Source organism: Monodelphis domestica, chromosome 7 (assembly GCF_027887165.1).
Source record: "Monodelphis domestica isolate mMonDom1 chromosome 7, mMonDom1.pri, whole genome shotgun sequence".
Taxonomy (NCBI): domain Eukaryota; kingdom Metazoa; phylum Chordata; class Mammalia; order Didelphimorphia; family Didelphidae; genus Monodelphis; species Monodelphis domestica.
Window position 1 is genome coordinate 174,515,217 of NC_077233.1, and position 26,674 is coordinate 174,541,890.

At 38.4% G+C, this 26,674-nt stretch overlaps 1 protein-coding gene across 2 annotated transcripts in view; it reads left to right on the forward strand.

Moving 5' to 3' along the window:
* Window positions 1-26,674, forward strand: part of SEC14L5 (SEC14 like lipid binding 5) — an 84,805-nt gene that overhangs the window by 44,029 nt on the left and 14,102 nt on the right. For both annotated transcript variants that reach the window (XM_016424014.2, XM_016424015.2), the window contains exons 3-12: window positions 2,632-2,781; window positions 2,894-3,025; window positions 4,748-4,876; window positions 5,264-5,375; window positions 14,533-14,645; window positions 21,794-21,983; window positions 22,828-22,916; window positions 23,954-24,024; window positions 24,344-24,515; window positions 25,934-26,068. In XM_016424014.2, coding sequence (XP_016279500.1) covers window positions 2,632-2,781; window positions 2,894-3,025; window positions 4,748-4,876; window positions 5,264-5,375; window positions 14,533-14,645; window positions 21,794-21,983; window positions 22,828-22,916; window positions 23,954-24,024; window positions 24,344-24,515; window positions 25,934-26,068 — 1,293 coding nt within the window. The remainder of the gene's footprint in view (window positions 1-2,631; window positions 2,782-2,893; window positions 3,026-4,747; window positions 4,877-5,263; window positions 5,376-14,532; window positions 14,646-21,793; window positions 21,984-22,827; window positions 22,917-23,953; window positions 24,025-24,343; window positions 24,516-25,933; window positions 26,069-26,674) is intronic.

The window sequence follows — 26,674 nt, forward strand, 5'->3', positions numbered from 1 at the left end:
CACAGCCAGAAAAGGCGTGAAGACAGTCACGATAGTTATGTACCAGCAGCTAGGAGCAGACCTTCCACATTTCCCAGCCCATGCAGTCTGAACTCTGTGAGTGTGAGAGCTGCCCTTCCTTTTGGTAGCAGGTCTGGCTGCAAAGGCAGGATGTGTCCTCAGATGCCTTAGTTATTTTCAGAGTGGGTGTTAAATCCCATTCCTAGGACATCTAGGGAGGTATGATAGTCACTGGGAGTGGCATGAGAAAATTCTGTTCTAATAAAGGTGTACACAGATGCTTTTAAATGTTATCAACCCAACTCTTGTACCAATGGGCCTTGAATGGGGCAGAGGTTTTCTCCTTTTAGGTCTTAAAAAACAACAACAACAAACATCTCTTTCATCAATATCCTTCGGAGGATGGAAATTGTATTTCAGTTTCACATTCCTTAGCTGAGCATGTACTCAGCTTTTCATGTGACCTTGTACCAAACTCAGGATCCCAACAGCAATGAGCTACCACGTAAAACACATTTGTACTGAGGAAGTCCTGCGTAAACAGTAAAGCCTTGGGGAACCCTTTCTGTCCTGTGTGCCCTGGAGCCAGCTCCAGGGACTTCAGAGTTGACGCCCAGGGCAGTTTACCTTTTCTTTTGAGGTTCTATTTATTTGATTTTCTTTAAAATTCTTTTATTATAAACTTAATAACCACTTATGTAAATATACAGAATAAAAAACTAAGAGAGACCTTTGAGATCATCTCATATTCCATATGAAACAGTTATAATAACCAAGACAAATAAGTTAATGTACAAAATAAAGAATGAGATCTTACATAAAACCCTTAGCATTTAACACTATAGAACTGAAGGAATTAACTGGCCCACAAAATAATGCTTTGCTCTGTTTCTCTTCCTGAAACAACCTGCAGTTCTACTTCCTTTGACTTTTTTCTACCTCTCTTTCTCCTTTCTTCCCTCCCTTCTTCCTTCTCTTTCCCTTGCTGCTTCCCTTTTTTCTTCTTCCTCCCCTGTCTTATTTCCTTTCTTTTATTCTTCCCTCCTTCCCTTGCTTCTTTTTCTCCTCCCACTTTCTTGTCTGACTTCTTCCTTTCTACCCATCCTCTTTTCCTGACTTCTACTTTTGTTTTATTGCACCCTCCTCTTGCTTCTTCCTTTATTTCTCCTCTCTCCTTCCCTTCCTTATTAGTCCACGTGGATACAAATCTGGTTCTGCTGAACTTGCTTTGTTTCACTTCATGTATGTCTGTCCCCATTTTCTTGTACATTTCATGTTAATTTTTTATAGTACCATGATACTCCATTAAATCAGCACATCATAATTTCTCCACTTATCTTCTGGTTACTAAATGTGTAGGTTGCTGGGTTTATTTTTTTGCCATTACAAATAAACCAGTTATGGATATTTTTGCAAAAATAAGTCCTCTTGCATTTTTTCCTTTTTTTAAATGATATTTTTAGGTTAGAATCCTAGTAATAGAATTGCTAGGTCAAAAGGGCCATGATTAGTTTTTATGACTTGTTCATTGTGGTTATATCTCTAAACAGTTTATTGTTATGGAACCTAAGCATTCAGTTGTCAATTCTCTGCCCTGTGTGTTGGAACCAATCTTAAAATGATATAGTAGATGAAAGAGAAGTGATAGGCCCTGCCCTCAATGAGCTTGCAGCATGATTGTTCACAAACTACAATATGTTGAGGGTGATGGAGATAGGGCTAAAATTAATTGATGGATTTTCAAGTGGGGCTGCAAACTTAACAAGAAATTGATGTAAATAACTTGCAAGTGAAAATTTCTGTGTGTGTTGTGTGAGAGAGAGAGAGAGAGAGAGAGAAAGAGAGAGAGAGGGGGGCATCCATTTCAGGTATGGGGGAGAGGGGAAATTTCATGAATTAATGTTCTTTTTTGCCAGTATAACATAAAACTCCAACAAGAGGGAGAGCTAACTCGGATTCTAAGACAGAAATATGCAATATGATGTCTCAGTGGGGTGACTTTCATAGTAAATGACTAGAAATAGGGTGTTTTTCTGTGTGGTTTTCTAAGAAAAAGTGACAAAGACTAGCAGCAGTGTCCCTAGGTTTCCTAGTTTTCTGTTTTCTTTGGCCAGAGTAAGCTGGCAATGTTATAGAATCCTAGACTTTAGGGATCATCTTGGCCAATCTCTTCCTTTACAAATGAAAAAATGTGGGCCTGGAGAGGATGAGACTTGCCCAAGATCACCCAGCTGGTACATGGCACTATTATTCCATCAATAAACATTCATTAAGTGTCTAACGTGTACTAGGTACTGGGGATACAAAGAGAGGAAAAAGTCCTTGTCTGTGAGGAGCTCACAATCTAATGGGGAAAACAACATGCAAATAACTGCATAAAAATTTTAAAAATCTATATACAAGATAAAGAAGGAATAATCCACAGAGGGAAGACCCTAAGATGAATAGGGATCCGAATAGCTTCCTGTAGAAGAAGGGATTTTAGCTGGGACTTGAAGGAAGCCAGGAAAGGCAGGGAGTGGATGGGAACCTGTGTCTCAATGAATTTTTCCCCCTCAATATAGCATGTGTCTCCCAGTGTCAAACTGGAGTCCAGAGACTGGTATTTATTTCCATTTTTGCCTTTCCTAGGCCTATGAAAAACGTTTTCCAACCTGCCCCCAGATACCTGTCTTCTTGGGCAGTGAGATCATTCATGAGTCCAAGAGCCAGGATGGATCCATTCACATTGTAGAGCGCAGTTGCAAATTGACTGTTGACGCACCACGGTTACTGAAGAAGGTAAGCCTTCAGACGCTTTTCTTTGGTTCTCAGTACCTCCGAGATAGGATGCTACAAAGCCACAATTGCTTTCCTCTGCCTTAATAGCACCATTATCTCATTTCTCTTATAGATTGCTGGGGTTGAATATGTTATCTTTGTGCAGAAAAATGTTTTAAACCGAAAGGATCGAACTCTTCTTATTGAAGCCCACAATGAGACATTTGCCAATCGAGTCATTGTTCATGAGAACTGCAGCTACACTGTAAGTGGGTCATGATGCAGAACTATGTCTTTCTTCCTTGGGAAGGGTGCCATGAATGTGCGCCCCTTTCCTACCACCAGTAGTCATTATTATGTGAAACTTTCCCTGGAAAGTTATTGCCATGTAAAATTAGATTTAAGAGATTAAAAGTAGATTTAAGAGTAGGATCATAGATCCATAAAAGGAGGGAAGGAGCATTTATTAAGCACTTACTGTATACCAGGCACTCTTCTAAGCACTTTGCAAATAGTGTCTCTTGATCATTGAAAGGACCTCAGAGGTCATCTAGCCCAACACCCTCTTTTTATAGATGAGGGTGGGCTAGAGGTTGAGGGATTTACCCAAGAATCACCCAAGATGTTAGCTGTAAAGTGCAGGATTCAAATGTAAATCCTTTGACTTGAAATCCAAGGCTTTTTCCTCACTCTTTCCAGAAAGGCAAAAAGATCTCCAAGAGATAGTCAAGAACTCCTCAAAAAATATGAAAATAAGTATTGCATGACAGCCCTGATCATAACCTCTGTCAGATTATTTATTGCCTTGGGTGAGGAGAGAAGAAGGAGGGAGAGAGAAATCTGAATTGCAAACTGTCAGATAATGATTGCTAAAAATTGTTTTTACATGTAATTGGAAAAAAATTAAAAGGCTAAAAAACAGAATTTCTCAGAATCATATCAGGATGGGGCAGAGTAATGGAAAGTTTCTGCCAAGAAGTTTCTGTTGATATCCTGTTGTTCATTTTCTGGCCTTACTATGTCATTAGCTCATCTTCACAACTTTCAAAATGATACCCTTTCTATGTGCCTATTATTGAGAAAAAGGATTAGTATGTCTCTTAAGTGGGATGGAGACTTAGTTCTGGTGTGTTCCAGATGTTTCTATCTGGGCAAGGGGTCAGTGAGGAACATAGCATTTCTTTTAAGCCCCTACAAAGAAATTGCTTCCTCCCAAATTGTGTTACTTTCTAGTCATTTGTTGCAATTGTGATAGATTGCAAACTGTAAAAATGTAACATTGCTGATCTGAACTGTGCCTGAATTTGCACAATCACTCAACCATTTATTAAGTACCTATTATATACCAGTTACTATTTTAGACTTTGGGGATGTCATCAAAGGAAACTGAAATTATGTCTACTCATCCTTTTGACAATCTATATTTTTTTCCTTCCCCAGGGTAAGAGAAAATTTGACATGCCAGAGGCCTTCTTTTTCATATAATCAAACACCATTGCACAGCCTCATGGCTTAATTTCTCAGTTTATTCTTTTCTTCGTGTGTATATGGGGGTATATTTGCTAACTTGCACACATACATGTGTATCTATCTACAAGTACCAAAAGATAGTCAATGAATATTTAATGATGAGAATTAGGCTATTCTCAGAGGCCTTTAGAAAGACCCTCATGGTTGGCTTTGGCAACCAGAATATCTTTTAAATTAGGTCTGTGTGACCTGACCTCTTTGACTCTTCAGAAGGAATTTCCCCAGAGGGCTCATGGAATATTGCTCAATTCCATGCCACCCTTGTGGTAAATCCAGAAGCTCAAAGTCAGCCCAGTGCAAACCAGTTAAACTTTAATGGAAATTTAATATCCAGTATGGTTGTGTCTAATTCACTCGGAGGGCCCCTTTGGCCCCTTCCTAAAGTGTGAACGGGGTACCTTTGCTGAGTGTCTATGCTCTGTGGCTTTGTAAGTGACCCAACATCTCTGGATTTTAGGTTCACCCTGAGAATGACGAGTGGACCTGCTTCGAGCAGTCTGCCTCTCTCGACATCAAATCATTCTTTGGCTTTGAAAATGCTGTGGAGAAAATTGCAATGAAACAGTACACAGCTAACATCAAGAGGGTAAGAAATGGAGCCAGTCATGCGTAACAGCCTGGATATTCAGAAGGGACGCTCACTTACAAAGCGTTCCCATTAGAGTTGTGGTCTCCAAAATATGGAGGGCCATTTTTTAGCTCTTGAACCTCATTGGAAATTCCTTTCCTTACTCTGAGGCACATAAGGCTTTTGTGAAATGAGGGATCTTTATTATAGTGGAGCCTGATTTGCCCACATCTGGCTTTTCTTCCCTCTTTGCAATTGACTACCAACAGTTGGCTGTGTTGTGTGCTTTACTGCTGTTTTCATAATATGATGGCTGAGTCTCCAGGTTGCTATGCTAAGGGTGCCTCTGGGACCCACTCAGGACACAGAGGACATCTTTCTCTTATCCTTGTTTGCCTTGCCTAGGGGAAGGAAGTGATTGAGTATTATCTGAATGAGCTGATATCCCAGGGTATCTCCCACATCCCTCGATGGACACCTTCTCCTGTTAGAGAAGAAGATCAGAGGAGCCTGGCAGGTAGGCAAAAATCCAAACACCCTGGCAACAGATGGCTTGTTGCCTGTATAATTCCTCCCTCCTCTCTCCTCCCTCTGAAGTGTGCCACGTAGACAAGAGGCTGTTTCATCTCGGGGAGAGAAGTGTGCAAAAGAATGGAGATCTGTCCTGAGACTCTTTGGGGCTCCTTCTGCACTCTCTCTTGAGATGTTAAGCTCTTACAATAGGTGAGATTTTTTATGTCATCAAGACCAAGAAGAGTTGCTGTTGGATGGAGAGGAAGGTTTTTTTTTTTATTCTGAAATCATTTCATCCTCTTCCCCCTTCTTTTTTACATATTGCCCTTTTCCCCAGGAAAGGATTTTCTGGTCCATCTCCCAACAAGGATGGGAAACTGGCCAGGAAAGTTTCTGAATTTTCCATAGTTCTGTCATGAATGCAGAGGTCACGCTAATGGCATACAGCTAACATTTCCATAATTCTTTAAGGTTTGCAAAATTCTTCAAATTGGTTAATTAACTTGATCCTCACCATGACCCTGTGAAGGAGCTGTGATTATCACCCCCATTTTATAGATTATAAAACTAAGGTTGAAAGAGGATTAGTGGCTTGCCCAGTGTTTCACAGCTATTAAGCAAGCATCCAAGGCAGGATTTGAACTTGAGTATTCCTTTCTTTCTTTTTTTTTTTTTACCTTTTGCCTCAGAACTGATAGGCAGAAGAGTGGCAAGGGCTAGGCAATTGGGATTAAGTGACTTGCCCAGTGTCACCCAGCTAGAAAGTATCTGAGGCCAGTTTTGACCCTAGGAACTCCCATATCTAGGTCTGGTTCTCTATCCACCAAGCCACTCATCTGCCCCAATCTCAGGTGTTCCTGACTCCAAATCCAACTCTCGACTCACAGTGCCATTTTAATTAGTTAATTATACAAACAATATATCATAATATAATATAATATATAAATATATTATATATAAAATATATCTATAAATATAAACACATAATATCTAAATATGTAATATATAAATATATTCTATAATATATAAATATGATATAAAACATAAATATGTTATAAATATATGATCTATAAATATTTAATATACAAATATATAAAATTGTTAGTTTTATGGTTGAACTGAATATTTAATTGGTCACCAGGGATTTAATTTCTAAATCCCAAAAAATGAATTACTAAAGTAAAATGGAATTTATGGTAGCTTATTTTTATAATAGAGGGAAGATATTAAGGAAGAGAGAAAAAGGGAGAGAGAGAGAGATCTCTGGCTTACTTTGAGCCAGGTAGAAATTCTAAGGCCCCAGCCAGGGGAAAGGAGTCTCAAGATGATGGGCCTTTCCCATCTGGAGGCTCATGCCTCCAGAAAGGGCAAGGAAGGAAGTCAGCCTTTACACTCACCACATTGTCAGTTCAATCAGCAGATTCTTTTATCAGCCTCAACTCCAAGTGACTTCACTCCAAGTGACTGACTATCTTCACTCCAAGTTCAAGTGTCTGTCCTCTGTATGTCTCTGTTTCCATTTTTAAAGACCTTTTTCTCTTGTGTCACTTCCCCTAAATTTTTATGTCTACCAATCATAGCCAATGCTCCACTCCAGGACTGCCAGCTCTTTCACACGTGGGTCACAGACCTCCCACTCAGTGTATGAAATGGGTGTTCACACCTTTTTGTGGTTAAAATCCAAAATGGGTAGATCTCTATACTCAACTTTAAGTACTCTGCTTTACACTTTGGGGATTAAAATCTAAAAATAGACAGGGGATTACAATTTCATCTTCACAATCAAGGAAGAGCTAAGTACTTTCATTGTTACAATCAGGGGAGAGCCAAATCCAATCTTCACAAAATATAAATATTATCTATAAATATTTAATATACAAATATATAATATAAAATGTAAACATATAATATATACTAGAAAATACATAAATATGTAATATATGTATTATGTAAAATGTAAATGTGTAATATAATATATGTGATATAGAAATATATAATATATAAAGCTATATTATATAAATATAATATACAAACATAATATATAACTATGATACAAAATATAAATATGTTATATATAAATATATAATCAATTATATAAAGTAAAATAATAATATATAACTAATTAAGGTTCCAATTAATCAACAAGAATTCATGAGGTACTTACTAAGTGCTAGGTACTGTGTTGGGCACTGAGTACAAGGAGCTTACATTCTACAGAGGATCTTCTATGATTGATGTCTCCCTTTAAATAACAGCATACTAGTGCTCATGAAACTTGGGGAGGTAGTTGTCCAACTTTGTGATGCTTGGATGACAGGATGACTGATTCATGGGTGAGGGGGGTCAGGGAAAGGGGGTTCAGGAACAGTTTTAGCCTTGGATCTCTATGTCTATCCGGTGGCATGATTTCTTCTGCCTTTCTCATTCTGCTCCCTGAGTTTCTCTGTCTGCTCCGGCTTCCCTCTTCCATTGCCCAGGCAGCTGGCTTTCCCTGTGGTCTGGTAGGAAAAGGAACCCTGCCCCTTCCATCCCATTGTGGATCACTGGTTGCCTTTGTGTTCAGGAACAGAAAGAAGGCCTTCACACTTGCCTGAGAGACCGGAAGGATTCTGGGATTTTTTGTTTTGTGTTTTACCCTTGCCCCTTCCCCCTTTTGCTTTTTCCTTCTCCCGTCTCTGCCTGTCTCCAACACATCTGCTGTGACTGGGCTGGGATTCTGCTGATACAGTACAATATCCCGAGCTCAGCCTCTCGGCTCCTAATTACACAGTTGCCTCTTTGATGCCTGATTTTGGCAGGATGGCTGCAGCCCTGGGTCTTTTTGGTACAATTGGGGGGCTTTGGGTCACAATGTTCTAGGAGTTTATGTTCTAGTAGGGAAAGAGCTGAAAAGGGAGAGGAGAGAGTGAGAAAGTATACACAGGAAGGGCCTGGTGGCAAAGTCTAGGGAGTCAGAGACCTAGTCAAGAGGGGGATAAACTATGGTCAGCTTGGGCCCATGTAACAAAATAGAGACCCCCAGAAGTAACTCAGCAATGGGTGAAGGAGGCCACCATGGCACAGAGGGATGGACTGTTTCATTACAAAATGCAAGTATTTATACTACAAATCTAATCCACATTGTCACTTTCATAGAGGTTATCTATTTTTTCTTTTAACCCTTACTTTCCATCTTAGAATCAATACTATATATATATTGGTTCCAAGGCACAAGAGTGGTAATAGGGGCTAAGTGACTTGCTAAAGGGCACACAGCTAGGAAGTGTCTGAGGTCAGATTTTAACCCAGGATCTCCTTACTCCAGACCTGGCTTGCTATCCCCTGTGTCATTCGCTGCTCTCTGCTGTTTAATCTTCTTAACAACCAAGAGGGTTAGGTGGATAGAGTAGGTGGTGCCTTCATTTAGTGCTAAGGAGGTCAGAGACTTAGACTGGAAATAGATCTGAGAGCTCTGCTACTTCAGTTCCTTTCATTTTACAAGTGAGAAAACTGGGGTCCAGACAATGGAATGCCTCTCCTGAGGTTGCACAAGTAGAAGGTACCAGAGGAGGAGAGGCCAGGAGAGGTTAAGTGACTTGACCAAAGTCAAAGCTAGCAATGTGTCATGGTTGATCTTCAACCTTAGATCTCTTGAGGGCAGATATAATAATACACCAAAATTTCAATTTGCAAACAGTTCACAGATAAACTCTTATTTTATTAATTACATGTAATAACATTTTTCCATATAAGTTTTATGAAGTTATAAGATCCAAATTATCTCCTTCCATCCCATCCCTCTCTCCTCTCAAAGATAGATAGTAAGCAATTTGATCTGGGTTATTACATATATTATTATGCAAAACCTATTTTCATATCATTGTTGTAAGAGAATACGCCTATAAAATCAAAACCTCCAAATAAAAACCCAGTTAAACTAAAGTGAAAAATAGAATGCTTTGATCTGTATTCCAACTACAAGAGTTCTTTCTCTGGAGGTGGATAGCATTCTTTGTAATAAGTCTTTCAGAATTGTCCTGGATTGTTGTATTGCTGAGAGCAGCAAAGTCTCTCACAGTTGATCATCCCACAATATTTCAGTTACTGTGTATATAATGTTCTCCTGGTTCTGCTTCTTTTACTCTGCCTCAATTCATGTAGGTCTTTCTAGCTCTTTCTGAAATTATCCTGTTCATCATTCTTTATAGCACAGTAGCATTCCATTGCCATCATATGCCATAATTTGTTCAACCATTTCCCAATTGATGGACATTCCCTCAATTTCCAATTCTTTGTCACCACAAAAAGAGCTGCTATAAATATTTTTTGTAAGCATATGATATACTTTATAAGTTTAATCTGCCTTAATAACACTTTCTTCATTTTCTTAAGTTGAAAAATAAGCAGAACACAAGTATAGCTTTGCTTTTGTAGCATTTACTGATTTCCAAGGTGTAAATACTTACATTGAAAATTTAACAATCATATTTTCCATTTTGTCTGCATTAGAGTGTTTTTGTGCAAAAATTTTTATGTAACTAAAATGATCCATTTTAACTTCTGTTATCTTTTTTATCTCTTGTTTGGTCATAAATTCTTCCTTATCTATATATCTGACAGATAATTTCCCCCCATGTTCCTCCGATTTGCTTATATCAACCTTTATATCTAAAATGTCTACTTTGATCTTATCTTGATACATGGTGTAAGACATTGGTCTGTGCTTAGTTTCTGTCAGACTGCTTTCTGCTTTCCCAGCAGCTTTGGTTGAATAGTGAATTCTTGCCTACAAAGCTGGGATCTTTTCCCTTACTGAACACTAGATTACTGTGATCATTTACTATGGTACATTGTACATCTAATCTACTCTCCTGATCAACTACTCTGTATTGAATCTAGTACCATATTGTTTTGATGATTACTGTTTTGTAGTATATAATCTGAGATTTCTTACTGTTGGCTGCCTTTGTTTACTTTTTTTCCCCATCGATTTCCTTGAAATTCTTGTCGTTTTTCCAGATACATTTTGTTATTATTTTAGCTCCATAAAATAATTGTTTGATAATTGCTTGGTAAGGCACGGAATAAATAAAGTGATTTAGGCACTATTATCATTTTTATTATATTGGTTTGGCTTACCCATGAGCAATTAATTGTTCTCTAGTTGTTTAAATCTATCTTTATGTGAAGCATTTTGTAATTGTGTTCATATAGTTCCTATGTATGTGTTGGCAGGAAGACTCCCAAGTATTTTATGCTGTCTGAAATTATTTTAAATGAAATTTCTATTTCTATCTCTTTGTATGTGTTTTACTGATAAGATATAGAAATACTAGATGATTTATGTGGATTTATATTATATATTGCAACTTTGCAGTTTTTAATTTTTTAAACTAGTTTTTTAGTTGATTCTCTTGAGTTCTCTAAGTGTGTTGTCATGATATTTGCAGAGTGATAGTTTGGGTTTTTTATTTCCTATTCTTATTACTTCATTTTTTCTTGTCTTGTTGCAATAGCTATCATTTCTAGCATAATATTGAATGATGGTAATAATGGACATCCATACTTCATTCCAGATCTCATTGGGAAGGATTCTAGGTTATTGGTATTACGGACAATCCTTGCTTCTGATTTTAGATGGATACTACTTTTATTTTAAGAAAAGCTACTTTTATTCCTATTGTTTTAAATAAGAATGGGTATTGTATTTTGTCAAAAACTTTTTTGCATCCATTGATGCAGATCATATAATAATTTTTGTTATTTATATGGTCAATTATCTATATGTAGTTGTTCTGATATTTTAGCAGTCCTGCATTCCTGATATAAATCCCACTTGATTATAGAGTGTGGTCTTTATGATATATTGATTTAGCAAAAGCTGGTATTTAATTTAAAATTTTGCATCAATATTCATTAGGGAAATTTTCTCTGTTTTTGCTCTACCTGGTTTAAGTATCAAAACCATATTGATATCATAGAAGGAATTTGATAAGACTTTTTTTTTTCAAGTAGTTTGTGTCATATTGGAATTAATTGTTCTTTAGATTATTGGTAGAATTGCTTGTAAATTCGTCTGGTCCTGGGTTTTTTTTCCCTAGGGAGCTCGTTTATGGCTTGTTTAATTTCTTTTTTAAGATAGAGTTATTTATTCTATTTCCTCTTCTCTTAACCTAGGCAATTTATATTTTTGTAACCATTTATCCATTTCATTTAGATTGTCAATTTTATTGGCATATAATTGGGCAAAATAGCTCCTAATAACTGTTTTAATTTCTTTTTAAGAACAAATTAACTAATGACTTATCTGTTTTGTTTTTTTCCCTCCCCATAAAGCCAACTCCTAATTTTATTTATTAGTTCCTTTTTTTAAACTTTCAGCTTTGTTAATTTCTCCTTTAATTTTCAGGATTTTATCTTGATGTTTAATTAGGAATTTTAAATTTTTTCTTTTCCTAGTTTTTTAAGTTGAATGCCCATTTCTTTGATCTGCTCTTTTTCTCTTTTATTGATGTGTTTTGAGTTATAAATTTTCCCCTTTAATATTGCTTTGGCTGCATCTCACATATTTTGATATGTTATTTCATTGTGGTTGTGATCTTTAATGGGATTATTGATTGTTTCTATGATTTGACATTTGAATCACTCTTTAAGATATTTCCAATTAACCTTTAATCTATGTTTCCAAGATTCTATTGAATGGAATTTAAAAAAAATTATAGTATGAAAAGGGTATATTTTGTATTGTTGATTTTCTGCAGTGAGGTTTGTTTGTACTAATACATGGTCAATTTTTGTGAATTTTGTACAGAGTAGGAAAAGGTATACTTTCTATTCCCATTCAGTTTTTTTCAAAGGTCTATCATATCTGTATTTTCTAAAATTATATTCATCTCCTTAATTTCTTATTTGTTTTATGGTCAAATATATCTAGTTCTGAGAGAGATAAATTGAACTCCTCCATTAATACAGTTTTACTATTTAGTTCTCCTGTAATTAATTTAACTTTTTCTTTAATGATTTGGATATTGTGCCATTTTGGTTATATATATTTAATATGGATATAACTTCTTTTTCTGTGCTACCTATTTGCAAAATGTAATTTCCCTGATTATCACTTTTAAATAGTTTTTTTTTTGCTTTGTTTGAGATCATGAGTGCAACCACTGCCTTTTTTACATAAACTGAAGCATAATAGATTTTGTTCTATCCCCCTATTTTTACTCTTGTGTGTCTCTGTTCCATGTGTGTTGTTTGTTTGTTTGTTTGTTTTTGTAAAAAATATGTTGGATTCTAGTTTGTAATCCATTCTACTGTCTGCTTTCATTTTATGGGTGAGTTCATTATATGCATATTCAAAGTTATAATTGTCAAGTCTGTATTTAACCTCATCTTATCCTTTCTTCTCTCTCTCTCCCCCCCACTCTCTCCCTCTTTCTCCTTCTCTCTGTCTCTCTCTTACCCTATTTCTGCTCAAAAGTCTGTTGTGCTTCTGACTAATGTCTTTCTTAATCTGCCCTACCTCTTATAATTTCTCTTCTTTCTTTTAGCCCCTACCCCTCTTCCATTTCACTTTTGGATAAGATGAATTTCTATACCTATTTGAGCATATATATATATATATATATTCATTCTCTCCTTTTTGCATCAGTTCCTAAGAGAGTAGGGTTCAAATGTTACCAGTTATCCCTACTTCCCTTTTAGAACATTCTTCTTTATCTGTATTCCATTTTTCTTTTCAGGTCGTCCCAGTATAAGGAGTAGACTTCTTCTAACTGCTCTAATGATGATAAAGTTCTTGGGAGTTACATGTATCATTTTCTTTTTTGGAAATTAAAACAATTTAACCTTAACTTATGAAGTTCCTCAAGATTTCCCACTCATTTTTACTTTTTTAAAGTTTCTCTTTAGTCTTGTGTTGGAAGACCAAAATTTCTATTCAGTTCTAGTCTTTTCATCAGAAATACCTAGAAGTTTTCTATTTCATTAAATTTCCATTTTTTCCCTTGTAGAATTATGCTCAGTTTTTATGGGTAGGTTTTTTGGTTGTAATCCTAGCTCCCTTACTTTCTGGAATATCACATTCCAATTTCTCCATTCTTTTTAAGTGATAGATGTTAAATCTTATGTGATTCTGATTGTGATTCCACAACATTTGAATTATTTCTCTTTTTTGCTCCTTTCAATATTTTCCTTGATCTGGGGGTTCTTAAATTTGGGGTCTGAAAGTTTTCAGTGCTTCCAAGGTGCTGTGATCTGGGGAGAGATCTAGTCACTGCTCTCCTGTTTGGTATTGTTTGTATCCTTTCCTAAGAAAGACCCCTTCTCCCTTCTACCTGATTGCAAGTGCTTCTCTCTACCCTGAAACTATTACCTAGAAGTAGGTAATGGGCAATGTTGTTGCCAAATGGTGCCCAGTCTTGCATCCAGTTTTAGCACAGAGATCCCCTGTGATCCCTGACTTAAGATGTTCAATCCCTTTACTCTCTCTGAACACTGAGTGCTTCTAGTGTATTGCTGTTGCCACCATCACTGCTTCTAAGACCAACAGCTGATATCATTGCCCTCTGAGGTCCCAGGTAGCCCCTATCCCAGTGCCCTAGACTTCTTGTGACTTCCTAAATTGTCTTGGGCTAGAAAAAAGTTTCACCTTGGGGCATCCAGGTGACTCAATAGATAGAGCACCAGGCCTAGAGTCAGAAGGACCTGGATTCAAATCTGGCCTCAGTTACTTCTGAGCTTTGTGAACCTGGGCAAGTCACTTAACTCCAGTTGACTAGCCCTTATCATTCTTCTGCCTTGAAACCAATACTTATATCACTTTTAAGACAGAAAGTAAGAGTTTAAGGGGGAAAAAAGTCTTATCTCCACTTTTTTGTTGGTTCTGTTGCTTTAGAATTTGATTTGATGAATTTTTAAGAAGTTGTCTAGAGGAGAATGTTGGGAAGGCTCAGCCAGAATCTTTCTTTGGTTCTGCCACCTCCCCTCTTCTTATAGAGGAGGAGGAAGCCAGGTAGTAAGGAGAGAAGTGACTTGACCCAGGTGATACAGCTTGTTTGTGGGAGAATTATAAAAAGAGCCCAAGTCCCCTGATTCTCAGTCCATATATTTTCTGCTATATTATGCAGCTCCTTTTCTTGTCAGTTCCTGACTATCCTGTGATACTACTCTCTTCCTTTTAGCTGACAAGCTGGACACGGACTACATTGAGCGGTATTTGGGGCAGCTCACTCCCATGCAGGAGAGCTGCTTGATCAGACTCCGCCAGTGGTTACAGGAGACACATAAAGGAAAGGTAAGTGCCTGAAGGGCCTTACTTTGCTTAGTGATATTGGCATTCAACTCAAAAATTAACGAAGCCCAAATTATGTGCAAGGCATAGACTTCAAGCGCTGGAGATACAAAGATGAAGATATAGTCCCTGTCCTTGGGGATTTGACAGTCAGGCTGGGAGATAAGAAATATGCATTGATTCTTAAAAACAAGGTAGGGGGCAGCTGGGTGGCTCAGTGGATTGAGAGTCAGGCCTAGAGACCGGAGGTCCTGGGTTCAAATTTGGCCTCAGATACTTCCTAGCTGTGTCACCCTGGGCAAGTCATTGAACCCCCATTGCCTAGCCCTTACCACTCTTCTGCCTTAGAACCAATACACAGTATCGAGTCTAAAATGAAAGGTAAGGATTAAAAAAACAAACAAGGCAGAAGGTAGGTACAAAGGAGGTGGTTAGACAAATGTTGTGAGGCATTTGAGGAGGAAGCAATCACTTTGGCTTGGGGGGATCTCAAGGAAGAAAAAGATTTCAACAAATAGATAACAAAGAGGAGTCCATTTCAAGCAAGAACAAAGGAGTAGAGGGGAGAGTAAGAAGGGAAAGGGAAAATAATTTAGTTTGACTGGAAATAGAGTTCACAAAGAGCAGGAAAATTTGTTAAGGGTGGAGAGGAGGAAGGAAGACTATGGCCAGACCATGAGTATCAGGTTTAGGAATGTGGGCTTGATTTGGTAAGACTGGACTTTTTTAGAATCTCCCTCCAGAGTGATTGAGAGTCTGAAGTGACCTAATACATCTCAAGTACCATAAACACTTTAAAGCATTATACAAAATTCCATTACTATTATTGTTGTTGTTTTGTTGTGGAAATCATGAAAGTTTTCATGTAGACAAGTGACGTGTTCAAAGCATCATATGAGAAATATTTGCTTTGGCAATAATACACATGTTTCAGAAAGACACAGCTTAAGTAAAAATAGAACCTGATTTTAAAAACCATTGTTACAGAAAGAACTGAAGTATGGAAAAATCTAGAACACAGAACTCCAATTTCCACTGTACCTTAGGTAGTTCTTAAATCATAATGATGATAACTAAATTTACATAACTATATTTATATAATAATTATATAATATGTAATGTAATATATAATGATCCTCTTGGTCTTTAGTTAGAAGCAGGAAAAGCTAATGGTTTACAGCCTTCTTTGGGATGTGTAAAGACCTCTCTTAGTGTGGTGTATTTATTTCTGTCTGATTTTGAGTGCTGGGTCATGGAGGACCAATATTGCTTGGGTGAGGGTTTGCTGAGCCCTTTCAGGGCTGCTCACCCACCTTTGGTATCTACCTTTCACCCAACCCTCACCTGTGACTCCAAGAAGCTGTAGCCTGTGCAGCAGCCAACCCCAGGAAAGCATTTCTGCAGAGATAGGTGGAGGGTAACTGATGGGACTCAGTGACTTAGGGGGATGTCTACCTCAGGCATGAGAAGAATGGGCAGATGAGAATAGCTTGTTCCCAGGGCCACTAAGGTGGCTGAAGATGCAACGGCTGTCCATTGTATCATGGGCCATCACCGGTTCTCTTGACTTTGTCTTGCTGCTGGACTTAGATGACTGGAACAGAGAGTGAGGCTGACAACTTTGTGTCTCACTTAAGTTCAATTCATGCACAAAACATCATCCTTTGATGTTATTGGTCTTCTGAAAACAAAAGGATGAACAACAACTCCTCCCTAACAACATCTGGAACCATGAAGGTGACAGGTAAATAGAACTCAGAATGCATAAGCAAACATATGTTCAATGCCATAAGCCATACCTATTACCCTTAAAAGTGACCTTTTGGTCTTTTTTGACTACCATAAAGGTGTGGATATGGTTAAAAGGACTCAGACAGGAACCTTAGGGGAACCAAATAAATAAAATGTATTCAGGAATGAAAGCAATTCCCTTTTTCTTCTTCCCCTCCCTTAAGGGCTTTTAAGGACTCCTGGGCTTTGCTATCCTTCCTGATGATGAACCCTTAGGACCTTTTGGCTTTCTAGCTGAACCCTCCTATATGTGCTGTCTTCCCTCAGTGAGAGTGTTAGCTCCTTGAGAGGAGGTCCTTTTTCTTTTTTCTTTTTCTTTTCTTTCTTTATCCCATTTTTTTTATTTTTAAAATTCCATTTTTTTTAAATTTTCAAGGTCACAGTCTCTCCCCTACCTCACCCATCCTAAACCCCTACATACCAAGAAAGCAAGAAAAACAAAACCCTTTACAAACATGTCTTTCTTTCCCTATATGTATCCCTTGTTCTTGACCCAGTTCTTGGCACATAGGGTTTGTTAAAGGCTTTTCCCCCCTTTCATTTAGCTAGCCTTCATTCATTCATTTATTCCCTTCCCTTCTCCTCCTCCATCCAAGGCATGGACCTAATCTGCTCTTCTCAGGGACATACATATTTTCTCTAACTTTGTCAGCAAATGAATGAGGGGAGATATTCTTTTGGAAAACATCAAAGAATCAGAGTCGACATGTTGGAAAGGACTTCACAGCTATCTAATCCAACCCATAAATTATACAGAATACTTCGTTCATCCCCTAACACTTGTCATCTAATCTGTTCTTGAAGAGCTCCAATGAGGGGAACCCATTACCTCCTGAGACAGCCCATTTTGCTCTTGGCTAGCTCTCCTTGGGAGGAAGTTTTCCTTAAGTTGATCCTAAATCTGTCTCTGTAATTTCCACTCATTGTTTCTAGTTTTCCCCTGGGAGTTGAGGCAGGAGGTGGGGTAGGGTGGTCAACTAGCCAAGTCTGACGCCTTTTCAATATCACAGTCCTTTGAATACTTAAATAGCTGTCTTGTTCTCTTTGTAAATAGCAAATGATTTCTTTTCTAGTCTTCTTACCATCCTCAGGTACCTCTAAAAAAAAGTATCATTTTGATAGACATTTTCTGATATCACCCAGCCTCCAACCCTAACTTGTAAGAAAGAAAGAAAAACATTTTACCAAAATCCACCTACAAAATAAATGGGTAAATGGAACATTCTTCTTCCAAAACCCACCCACCTCTTTACTGAGAGGAAGGAAGCATGCTTCCCACTTCATCATGTATTTCTTTGGGCTAAGATTATAGTAATTCAATTCTATTAAAAATGAAAACTTATTAATATAATTTAATTGCTCCTTAGTGCTGTTTTCATTTGCATTATTTTAGGGTAATCATTTTGCATTTTGTTCTGCTGGTTTTACTTTCTTTGTTCCTTCCTTGAGACAATTGCCAAAGTTCTTTTTTTTGGCTTGGGTCTCCCTAATAGCTAGGCTAGAAGTTAATTGGCCACTTACAGGCTCCAGCCTACCACTGATCAGCTTGAAACCTTTGATTTGCTTTATTTTTGACCTTGGTTGGTTCCATCCTCCTTAGGTAACCTGATGAGGTTCAACATATGTGTGCCGGGCTTAGTGTGAATTCCTGATTGGCTAAGCTTATTTCAGCTTAGTACTCTGGAGGCCAACTTACCCCAATTGGAGGGATTATAGGTGTTCAGTGCTGCAATTAGCTTAGTGTCTTTGTTCTGCCCCAAACTGAGCATAGTACCCCAAATATGGCCTGACCAGGGTCAAGATAGTAAAGTTGTTATCTCCCCACACTGGACATTGTGGCTCTTATTATGTAATTTAGGATCAGATAGTTTTTTCCAGCAGCCATGTTGCATCCTTGACTTGTATTGAGTTGGCAGAATACTAAGACATCTAGATATTTTTCTCCCACAGGAATCTAACCATGTTTCCTTCTCCTACCTCTTCTCCTCTTTCCTCCAAATTGCTTTTTTAAATCCAAGTGGATAATATAAGGTCATGTAACTCAAACAAATTTCATATTATTCTGACCCATTGTTTTAGTCTGTGACAACTTTTAAGAAAGATAATCTGTTACCTAAAACTATCAGCAAATGTTATACGTAATGGGGATAAGCTAGAATCTTTCCCAGTAATATCAAGACAGAAATGCTCATTATCATTAATATTATTCAATATTATACTTAGAAATGCTAGAAATAGCAATAAGAGAAGAAAAATAAATTGAAGAAACCAGAATAAGCAATGAGGAAATAAAAACTATCTTTTTACAGATGATAGGATGACACACTCGGAAAATTTTGTAACTAATTGAAATTAATTGAAACAATAATTTTAGCAAAGTAATAGGATATAAAATGAATCTGTGTAAATCATTAGCATTTTCTTTTTTATTTGGATTTTTTATTTTAACAACAAATTTCCATATTATAACATTTCTATATATCACCAACAAAGCCCTACAAGAAGAGATAGTAAGAGATATTTCATTTAAAATAATGATAGACAATATAAAATACCTGAGAATATATATCTGCTAAGACAAACCCAGGAGCTACATGAACATAATCATAAAACACTTTTTTCAAATAAAATCATATTTAAATAATTGGAGAAATGTTAGTTATTCACGGGTAGGCCAAACCAACACACAGTGGTACCTTGACACAGGAGTTTAATTCATTCCATGGCCAAGCTCGTAACTCAATTTGTCCATGTGTCAAATTGAATTTCCCCATTTAAATTAATGGAAATGCAATTAATCCATTCTGGATCAAAAAAAAAACACATGAATTTTTTGTTTTATATGCTTTTAAATACAAAAATGTACTTGATAAATAACAAATAAATATATTTATAGATAATAAAAAAGAATGTAAAGAAATAAACTTACTTAATGAAATATTATTTACCTTCAAGGACAGGCAAAGATGCTGGTGGTGAAGGTTTTCATTTTGTGAGCTATTGCTTAACTTAACTTACTCTCTATACATGTAATGCTACATTTAAATGCAAAATTGACCTTACTTACATGTTACTTATGATATGTAACTTTATTGCTAAACTAAATTGCTATTTTATTTTTATTTTGTTTGTTTTTAATTTTATTTAATTGATTAATCTAGAGCATTTTTCCAGGATTACTAAAATCATGTTCTTTCCCTCCCCTCCCTCCCCATCCCCTCCCATATCCGACACACAATTCCACTGGGTTTTACACGTGTCTTTGGTCAAGACCTATTTCCATATTATTGATATTTGCACTAGGATGATCATTTAGGATTTATAACCCCAATCATATTCCCCCTCGACCCATGTGATCAGTTGTTTTTCTTCTGTGTTTCTCAACTCCCACAGTTCTTTCTCTGGATGTGGATAGGTTCTTTCCCATAAGTCCCTCAGAATTGTCCTTGATCTTTGCATTGCTGCTAGTAGAGAAGTCCATTACATTCGATTGCATCACAGTGTATCCATCTCTGTGTACAATGTTCTCCTGGTTCTGTTCCTCTCGCTCTGCATCACTTCCTGGAGGTTGTTCCAGTTCTCATGGAATTCCTCCAGTTCATCATTCCTTTGAGCACAATAGTATTCCATCACCAACATATACCATAGTTTGTTCAGCCATTCCCCAATTGAAGGGCATCCCCTCATTTTCCAATTTTTTTGCCACCACAAAGAGTGCAGCTATGAATATTCTTGTACAGATCTTTTTCCTTATGATCTCTTTGGGGTACAAACCCAGCAGTGCTATGGTTGGATCAAAGGGCAGACAGTCTTTTAGCACCCTTTGGGCATAGTTCCAAATTGCCTTCCAGAATGGTTGGATCAATTCACAACTCTACCAGCAATGACTTAATTGCTATTTTTAAACTTTTACTTAATTATCATTTTCTTCATTGAATTTTGGCTGTTTTGCCACACTTTTCTCAATTTCATTTAGAGGCCGTTTCAACAAAAACCTTTCCATGGAAGTTTGTTTCTTCCTTCCTTTCAGAATGTTTTGATAATGTATGAAACAAGTGTCATTACACAACTCCAACACACAATCTGTTGCAACTTTTTCTGGGTGTGTCTTTTCAATAAACTGTTTAATTTTTTTTTCTAAATCCTCGACATTTCCTTTCTTACTTGTACTGATTACCTTATCTACCTCAGACTCCTCCCCACTAATTTTCTGCAAAACCTCTGTATGCTGCTGCTGCTATAACTTCTTCAATTCCTCCGTCATCAGGACCCATGGTTAAAAGTTAAGAAAGTAGCCAAAAAAACTGATAATAATAAAAGACAAATAAAGAAGAAAGGAAAAGCAATTCAATACAAATGCTCACGTGGCCAGATAAACACTGAACTAAATGAGACAGCCTCATGAAACTCGTGAGACCGAACATTTGACTAGCTATCTAGTAGTGGGTGGCAGAAGCTTGTAATTCAAATATCTGCTCGTGACTTCAAGCATAAATCCCAGTCGTGACTACTCGTATCTCAAATTGCTTGTGACAAGGTGCTCATGTATCGAGGTACCACTGTAATAAGAATGACAATTCTACCTAAATTAATTTACTTTTTCAGTGTCATACCAAACTACTAAAAATAATTTTACTGAGCTGGAAAATTAATGAAAAAATTCATCTGGAAAAACAAAAAGTCGATAATATCAAAGGAATTAAATGGAAAAATGTAAATTAAGAATATCTAGAAGTACCAGATTTCAAACTATATTATAATGTGGTACTGTCTAAGAAATAGAATTTAGTAAAAATTCCTGGGAAAACTGGAAAGCAGTTTGGCTATATATTATAGACCAATATTCTTAAACCATTTACTAAATTGAGGTTAAAATGGATACACAACCTCGCTATCAAGGTAGATATAAGTAAATTAGAAGAACATGGGACATGTTAACTATCAGATTCATGAAAAGGGAAGAATTTATGAGTAAATAAGAGATAGAGAGCATTGTAGGATGTAAAATGAATAATTGATTACATTAAATAAAGTTTTTATACAAATAAAACCAATGTAGGCAAGATTAGAAGGAAAGCAGGAAACTGGGGGTGAAATTTTTATAGCCAATTTAAATGGGGTTAAGTGACTTGATCAGGGTCACTGGTTTAGGAAATGTCAGCAGCCAGGATGCAGATCCTCATGACTCCGTTGTGCCACCTAGCTGCCCGCCAAACCCAGTACCTTCTCTACTACACCCTATGCTCCTTCAATCTCTTGAATGAGAATGGCTCATAAGGTTACATTATTTTGAACAGCTTTCTCTACTGTGCCAGGAAAGAAACCTGCATGAATTCTTTCCTCCTTCCTCCCTCTCACAGATTCCCAAAGATGAGCACATTCTTCGATTCTTGAGGGCTCGAGACTTTCACTTTGACAAGGCCAAGGAGATGCTGTGCCAGTCCTTGAGCTGGCGAAAGCAACACCAAGTAGACTACATTCTTCAGACATGGAGACCTCCACCCCTGCTGGAGGAGTTCTATGCAGGTGGCTGGCACTACCAGGATAGAGGTTTGCCTTTTTATGTATCTTCTAACCCCTGAGTTTTGCCCAACTACCACAAAGAGAGGAAATAGGGCTTTGGTGTGGTGGGGGGCTTGACCCAAAGCTCCCCAGTTATGATCTCAAAATCATTCTGTTGGCTTCAGAGGAGGCACCAAGTAGAAATGGATTGTTTTCTAATTTCTTGACTTTATTAGATTTGAGAACACTGAATTTTAAACTTAATATTCAATAACTAGTATATTTTAAAAGTAACTAGGGCAAAAGAACTGCCTGAATTCAGCCTGCTCTCAGGTCCAAAAAGAGGACTAGGGAAGAGTTATAGCCACTTAAATACCAGCATGCAAAACATGGGGATGCAGGAAAAGGGAATTTTGGGAAATACTAAGGGGCTTCTGGGGGATGAAGTCCAAAGGCTCAAAATCTCCATTTTTATAACACTCTTCATGTTATAAACTTTTTTTCCCCTTCTGAATCTCCTCTCCTCTCCTAACTATTCCCACTAGGGAGCTGTGAAATAGCAGAGATGATCCTTCTGTACTCTGAAAAGCAAAAACAAGGCATACCAAAAAGAGGAGCAGAGTTGGAACTAGAATCCTTCTTTTAATCTTTTAGGATGGGTTATTTCCTACAAGCCTTAGAGTGGCTGGGACATTCTCTGTGACTTGTTCCATACTTTGAGCCTTCTCCATGAGTAGCCCCTGGAGATTCTGATGGCAGTAGAATTCTCTTCTTATCACTCGTGGCTTTGCTATTCTCCTAGATTTCAGAGGTGGGGGTGGGGGGAGGAGAAAGAGAAGGAATTAAGTATTACTGACTGATTTGTCCCTTTTCTTTGCATGGTCTCACCAAGATGGCCGTCCTCTCTATATCCTGCGTCTTGGCCAAATGGATACCAAGGGTTTGATGAAGGCAGTGGGAGAGGAGGCACTCCTTCGACATGTGAGTAGTGGCTCTTCCATCTTCTTAAAAAAAATTTTTTTTTTCAATTAATAAACATTCGTTTTTCTTTTCCACTTCCCCTTCTCCCCCACCACTGGGAAGAAGCAAAATAAAGCAAAATTCTTGTAACAAATATGTATCAAGCCAAACAAATGCCCATATTTGCCAGGTCTAAAAGTGGATGTTTCATTCTGTTCCCTTTGTCCATCACCTCCCCCTCTGGAGATGCTGCTTCTTCCTTGGTCCTCTAGGGTTGTGACTGATCATTGAGCTGATCAGAATTCCTAAATCTTTTGATATGGATTGCCACAAAGGCAGGTTGGTGAATGGATGTTGATAGGTTGCCATAATGATGTAGGCAGGAGTTTTGTAACTGTAACTGTCAATCAGCAAACTAGGGCTTTTCCCTCCTTCGTAGTCTGGGCAGAATCAGGCAAAAGTAACCTGAAGTTACATCAGGGTGTTTAGCATATCATTAGCAATCCATTTGCATTGTGGTTTACTCTGTGCCCCTCCCTTCTCACAGTGGGGAAACAGTGAACCATGGGTAAGGCGACACTGACCAAGGGGAACTATGGGTAAAATGACATCAGCTCCTTGGGCATGGCAAGGCTGTGACCACCTAAACAATCAACCCCTTCCCTGACAACCAAACAAGATAAAAAGCATTCTGAAAACTTCTTGGGGCCTTTCCGTTGCCATGGCCACTCCATCATCTTCCTCCTTCTCTCAGTAAGGCTTGTTTCCTTGCCATGGAGATTGCTCAAGCTGTCAGTTTTTTGGACAAACTTCTAATTTTGCTGCCCACAATTTATTAAATTGCATCAATTCATATCAACCTTTTTAGGTTTCTCTGAACCTATTCCATTCATTATTTCTTAAGATTTTGCCATTTCCTTAGGACTTCTGCTGGGCTAAGTTCTTGAGGTCAACTGAATGAGTTGTGGAGGGCGCCCTCATGAGAAGACCAGGAGAGGGCATGGGACTGGGTGGATCATGTTGGCTTAGTTCCTGTCAAGACTGTTTCTGCCTTTCAGATTCTTTCAGTTAATGAAGAGGGACAGAAAAGATGTGAAGAGAATACAAATCAGCTTGGCCGCCCCATAAGGCAAGTGTTTGGGAAGCTTGCTATTTTCCCTTAACAGGAAGAATCAATCACATCTCTAGAAAGCATCCTATGGCCTATTTTTCTCTGCATTTCCCCTTCTTTCTCCTTCTCCCCTTTCCATATCCAAATACCAAGTCTTTTCACTCATTCCTCTGTCTGTAGGTAACTTCGATAGATCAAAGGGGAGTTCACAGGGGAGTCACTGGGTATTGTTGGGGTTTGGCTGTTTGGGACTCCAGCCAGCCCTGCATGGCCTGCTTGGGGCCGAGGGGAGGGAATCCCTAGTGAAGTGGGTGATTCTTTGATATCCTTGGTTCAGTTCCTGGACGTGCCTTGTGGATCTAGAAGGGCTGAATATGAGGCACCTCTGGCGACCTGGGGTGAAAGCCTTATTGCGAATGATTGAAGTGGTTGAAGACAATTACCCAGAGACACTAGGACGGCTGCTCATCGTGCGGGCCCCACGTGTTTTTCCTGTGCTGTGGACACTGGTGAGTGGAAAACAGGAAATAGGTCTCATATAGTCCGAGACAAGTCTTTCCAGATTATATCTTTATAAGGGAAAGGGCTGTCTTGGGGGAGTTTTTCCCATGAACTTTCTGCCAGTTTGTCTGACTGTAAGGGGTAAATGAATGTAATGATGACGGTAATCCTAATAAGTAATATTTATAGAGCTCTTTAAGGTTTGCAAAGGTTCATTTACCATCTCTTTTTTTTCCATAAAAACCCTTACCTTCCATCTTAGAATCAATACTGTATATTGGTTCTAAGGCAGAAGAATAGTAAGGGCTAGGCAATGGGGATAAGTGACTTGCCCAGGGTCACACAGTGAGGAAATGTCTGAGGTCAGATTTGAACCCAGGACCTCCCATCTCTGGGCCTGACTATCAATCCACTGAGCCACCCAGCTGCCCCCATTTACCATCTTTTTTGAGTCTCATAGCAACTTTTTTGATGTAGGTGCTGTTTTAATTCTCCATTTACACATACATAGGAAAATCAGCTTGAGAGAACCCAAATAATCCCAGGGACACACAGTTATTGAGTGTCTTAGGCAGTCAATCAACTAGAATTTAAGTGCCTACTATGTGGCAGGCACTGTGCTGAGTGCTAGGGATGCAAAGAAAGAGAAAAGACAGTCTCTGTTCCCTAGAAACTCAGTCCAATAGGGGGAGAATAACATGTAAAAAACTATGTACAAACAAGATATAAACATCATAAATTATAGATAGCCAACAGAGGAAAAGACGTTAGAATTAAGGGAGATTGGGAAGGGCTTCTTGAAGAAGAGGAGATTCAAACTCAGATCTTCCTGTCTCCAAATGTGGCCCTCTATCTACTCTGCCATTTGCCACCTCGATAGAGCAAATGAAGAGGCAGCCCTGAGATGGGTCAGAAGCACTTTTGGACACTGTTACCCTATTATGAGTGCTTAGTAGGCAGTGAGGAAATGCTTTGGGTAGAGATGCTGCAGCCTCATCAACACTGACAAAGATCAGAGGGTTGGAAAACAGAACAACATTTCAGCCCAACATTTTTTAGCAGTGGTGTGTTGAGGGGCAAGTGTTAGGAGGCTGTACATAGGACCCGTTCCCCTTTTTATTCTCTACTATATTCACCCTTAAGGTAGATATACCATCAGCTCCAGATCTAGCAAGGATAATTCCTTAGGGAAGTGAAACAATGGGAAGGGGTGCTGGATTTAGAGGCAGAGATCTTGAATTCAAATCCCAGGTCTGCCACTTATCACCTGGGTGACCCTCTTTGGTCCCCAGCTATAGGAGGGTGTTAGACTGGATGGCCTCTAAGGTCCCGTCCACTTCTAAATCTATAATCCATCCCTCTTTAGAAGCAATGCGAAACCCTAGAAGTGTGGAAAGCCTCTACTCTCTTCTGCTTTACTTTTCAGGTGAGCCCTTTTATCAATGAGAACACGAGGCAGAAATTCCTCATCTACAGTGGCAGCAACTACCAGGGCTCTGGAGGACTTGTTGACTATCTGAATAAAGATGTAATTCCAGACTTCCTAGGAGGAGAATGTTTGGTGAGAACAGTTTTATTCTGGCTGGACTGTGGTCCCTACGAGGGGGAGCATTTGGGAATATAGCCTTCTGAGGATTGTTTCCTGGTCGCAGGATTAAATCCTAGAGTCGTAGGGCTGGAGTTCTATGGAATGGCTACTAGGAGGGGTGAGGAAGTGGGACAGGATTCCCTGAAGTCTGTTATAAAGTGGCATAAGGATCTCCGATCCATCTAGGTCTTTCCCGACAAGTCTATCTCCTTTGGAGGTAGATTTCTCTTTCAGTGGTATGGCACACCTGCCCTGTCTCTTCCAGGGTGTTTCTGTCTCCCCAGGTAGAATAAGATGGCTGAATTTGGATCCTCGAAGAAGGGGTGTTACGGGGCCCAAGATGTCTTTGGTCACTCTCAACCTATTAATTGAACTACCCTCAAGGTTGCTTTCAATGAGCTTCCTAAGGGGATGGAAACGGGTTTTAAGGGAATTTGCAAGTGATCTAGAAGAGTTCCAAAGAACTCTGGGTGGTGTGTAGTAGTGGTAAGGGTGGGAGAATCATAGGGGAGAAGGACAGAGAGTCCAGGGCACAGGGTGTGCTCTGAGAAGAGCTTTCTGGATAAGATGGAGGCACTG